This window comes from Austrofundulus limnaeus, unplaced genomic scaffold, assembly GCF_001266775.1.
Source record: "Austrofundulus limnaeus strain Quisiro unplaced genomic scaffold, Austrofundulus_limnaeus-1.0 Scaffold328, whole genome shotgun sequence".
Lineage (NCBI taxonomy): Eukaryota > Metazoa > Chordata > Actinopteri > Cyprinodontiformes > Rivulidae > Austrofundulus > Austrofundulus limnaeus.
Window position 1 is genome coordinate 121,996 of NW_013952730.1, and position 3,413 is coordinate 125,408.

The 3,413-nt window shown below is 37.2% G+C and overlaps 1 protein-coding gene across 2 annotated transcripts in view; it reads left to right on the forward strand.

Annotated features, from left to right (window-relative positions):
* specc1la (sperm antigen with calponin homology and coiled-coil domains 1-like a) overlaps positions 1-3,217 on the forward strand; it is a 39,010-nt gene extending 35,793 nt beyond the window's left edge. For both annotated transcript variants that reach the window (XM_014022403.1, XM_014022404.1), the window contains exons 14-16: positions 815-931; positions 1,012-1,071; positions 2,051-3,217. In XM_014022403.1, coding sequence (XP_013877857.1) covers positions 815-931; positions 1,012-1,071; positions 2,051-2,140 — 267 coding nt within the window. In that variant the 3' untranslated portion in view covers positions 2,141-3,217. The remainder of the gene's footprint in view (positions 1-814; positions 932-1,011; positions 1,072-2,050) is intronic.
* Positions 3,218-3,413: the final 196 nt, after the last annotated feature.

Genomic DNA, 3,413 nt, shown 5'->3' on the forward strand with positions numbered 1-3,413 from the left:
CATAATATCATGACTTTTTTCTTATGTCTTTAATCTCGTAGTATGACTTTAATCTCATAATATTACATCTTTATTCTTGTAATATTATGACTTTTAATCACATAATATTACGACTTTATTCTCATATTATTATGACTTTATTTTTATACGACTTTAATCTTGTGATATTATGACTTTATTCTTGTAATATTATGACTTTTAATCACATAATATTACGACTTTATTCTCATATTATTATGACTTTATTTTTATACGACTTTAATCTTGTGATATTATGACTTTATTCTCGTAATTTAAACAAATTTTAAAAATCTTGTTGTGTGGCCGTAATACTCTGCTGTAAAGATATGAGTCTTTCATACAWTGTAAAGTAATGAGTGTACAGCTTGTGTAACAGTGTAAATTTGCTGTTACCTCAAAAGAACTCCACACAGCCTTTAATGTGTAAACTTCTGACAACAAAACTGAGGGGTCTACTCACGTTTGTGAGCTACTGTACCTTTTTAATGAAACAAAGCAATTATTGTAAAAGAATTGACTGATTTAATAACATTTAACAGGTATGTCAAGAGTTTTTCCCCATTCTGCAGTAAGTCACAGTTACAGAGCTCTCTCTGGATCAAGTGTAGTTTTGTTATTTTGACCTTCTTTAGATACGTTTTTCTGAACGGTTCTGTGTCTGCAGGATTTATTTTACAGTAATGTTTTGATATAATATTTGATACAATATTTCTGATGAGAATAAATAGTGATTTCTATGTTTAGTTGTAAATGTTTTGCTAAGTTAAAGTTTGCTCCCCGCTGCACCTTTCAGAACATCGACATCACCAACTTCAGCAGCAGCTGGAACGACGGGCTGGCCTTCTGTGCCCTGCTGCACACCTACCTGCCTGCACACATCCCCTACCAGGAGCTCACCAGCCAGGACAAGGCAAGCAGAGATCAGAGCAGACCTGCAGACTTTACCTTCTATTTTAAATGTTTCATTTAAATCTCTTCTTTTATCCTCAGAGGAGAAACTTCACCTTAGCRTTCCAGGCTGCCGAGAGCGTCGGCATCAAATGTACATTGGTAAGCTCTTTAGAAATTATTATGTTGACTATTTTTTTTGAGGAAGAATGTTAATGTGCATGCCAAATACATATCTATAATACATGCCAAAGTTTCATCTCCTGTGTTCTTTCAGTGATCAGAATATGTTGGGGGTCAGTTTCATCTGGAACCAAACATTAGCTCTGTCTGTAAAACTGACTGAATCCTGATGATTTCTGTGTTTGATAAAACTGATTAGCTGACAAAGAAGCAGACAAACTCACACACATACTTACGTATGTATGTGTTTTACATGACTGCCTGCCCTTCATAGCAGCAACACAATCAAAGATTATTATTTTTTATGCTGATTTAACACTAAAATTTAAAATGCAAGTAAATTTTAACTTCTTACGTCCCTTATTGTAAACATTGCTTATAAGTTAAACTTTATTTTGTTTCTATGCCATGTTTCATCTCTGCTTTTACAACTTATAAAACCAAATACGGATAAAATGAGTATAATTTATCCTAACTGCTGATTATAGTAGCACATTCATTAAATAACAGCTGCTGAAAGTTTCATGATATCAAAGAACAATAAAAAAAGTTAAATTTTTACATTGTTCAGTATAAAGTCAGGGGCATTAATGAACCAAAAATGTTTGATTTTAAAATGTTTGAATTTGGTTAAATCCACTCAAACATATATTCAAGCTCTTTTGAGTTGAACTGTWCTGAAATATAATTTTATAAATCACATTTCTGCCTCTGATCTGTGGGTCAGAAGCTGGATTGTTTGTTGTAGACAACAGGRTAATTATTATTGCAGTTTCTATTTATTTTTGTTATTCTTTGTTAAATTAGGTGGCCCACCCACTTTCAGCCAGGCCCACCTAGAAACTCATTTCTGTCGACGCTACTGTTTGTTCCTTTTATTTTGAAGGCTCAGCTGACAGAGCGTTCAGGCCGTCAGACCTAAAGTGTGTCCCTCCTGCTCTGTGCGCTCTGCTTTCAGGACATTAATGAGATGGTGCACACCGAGAGGCCGGACTGGCAGAGCGTCATGACRTACGTCACCGCCATCTACAAATACTTCGAGACTTGACTTCTGACTTCAACCCTTTTCCACCCCACAATGCACCTGCAGCTCAGTCGGAGCCACATCGACCCGTCTGTTATACCTCACTGACCCCCCTTTCACAGCAGCACCCGGTCACTCTGCACGTCTCAGTCAACAGATCCGAGGCTCGCCTGCTTCCTGTTAGACCAGTAAGCCATGAGAAGTGACTCCAGTCCACTAATGTTCAGGAAAATGCCACGGCTCGTGTTTGCGCTCAAGAAGCCGCTGCATAAGGAAGAAACCAAGTCTGAGTGCCTTTTTCTGGCTGCTGGCCAATATTTCTCCACAGTTCATGTTGTTTCCAGGATGTTTCTGAACGTCCAGTCCAACTTGAATCATGTTTTGGAGGAGAAAGATTCAAAAACTGACTTTTTTTTTTATAAATATAGTGAAAAAGCAAACAGTAGTAGTGTTGGAAGTGCCCCATCACTCTAAAAGCTTTCCTTTCAGAAAGTTACGTCCTTTTTGCACCAAGTCTTCCCGATGTTACAGGATGACCCAGATGCCAGTCTTTAAAGGATAAAGTGCCTGTGTGAGCTCCATGACTGCAGTCTGTGAACCTGACAGACCATACAAGTTGCCAAATAAGCTTCAAAGACTTCTGGTTTTATTATAACCAGAAAAAAAATAATAATAATCCTGATGCTTTACAAGCACAAAGCATGCTAAGTTCAACATGTCTGTTTCACACAGCTGGTTAACCACTAACACTTTTTGTAATTAATTATTTAGTTTTAGTACTCAGTATTTATGCTCTGAATTAATTAATGCTGTTTGCGTTCACCACCTGTCATTCTGCACACAGAGCTGGCAGCATCACTTCACCATTACTCAGACATGAAGAAACAAAAAGCAGGTTTCAGTTCGTCATTGCAGATCTCAGGTGTCAGATATGTCTCGCCCACAGATCTCAAACAGGAAATCCTGCACCAGCTTCAAGAAGGCAACAGACAAATCAAAGGCTCCCACACATCCCTTCCAGGTCATTGATGTTTGAAGTGCAGTTATTGTTTGACGTTCTGGATGACGCCTTTTTATTTAAATCTGTTTTTCTTGCCTCGACTTGGCCCTCCTGCTCCATGTGTGTGTTTCAAGCTGCAACGTGGTGCAGATGAATTTTAACGTAAATGCTGAAAGACTCGATCCAAAAGATGTAAAAACACACTGTTGTTTTGTTTTAAAGACTTTAGTTAAAGGGATCCATGATTAGTTGTAACATTAGACTTTATTTGATAAACATATACTTTAACTGTAAAAT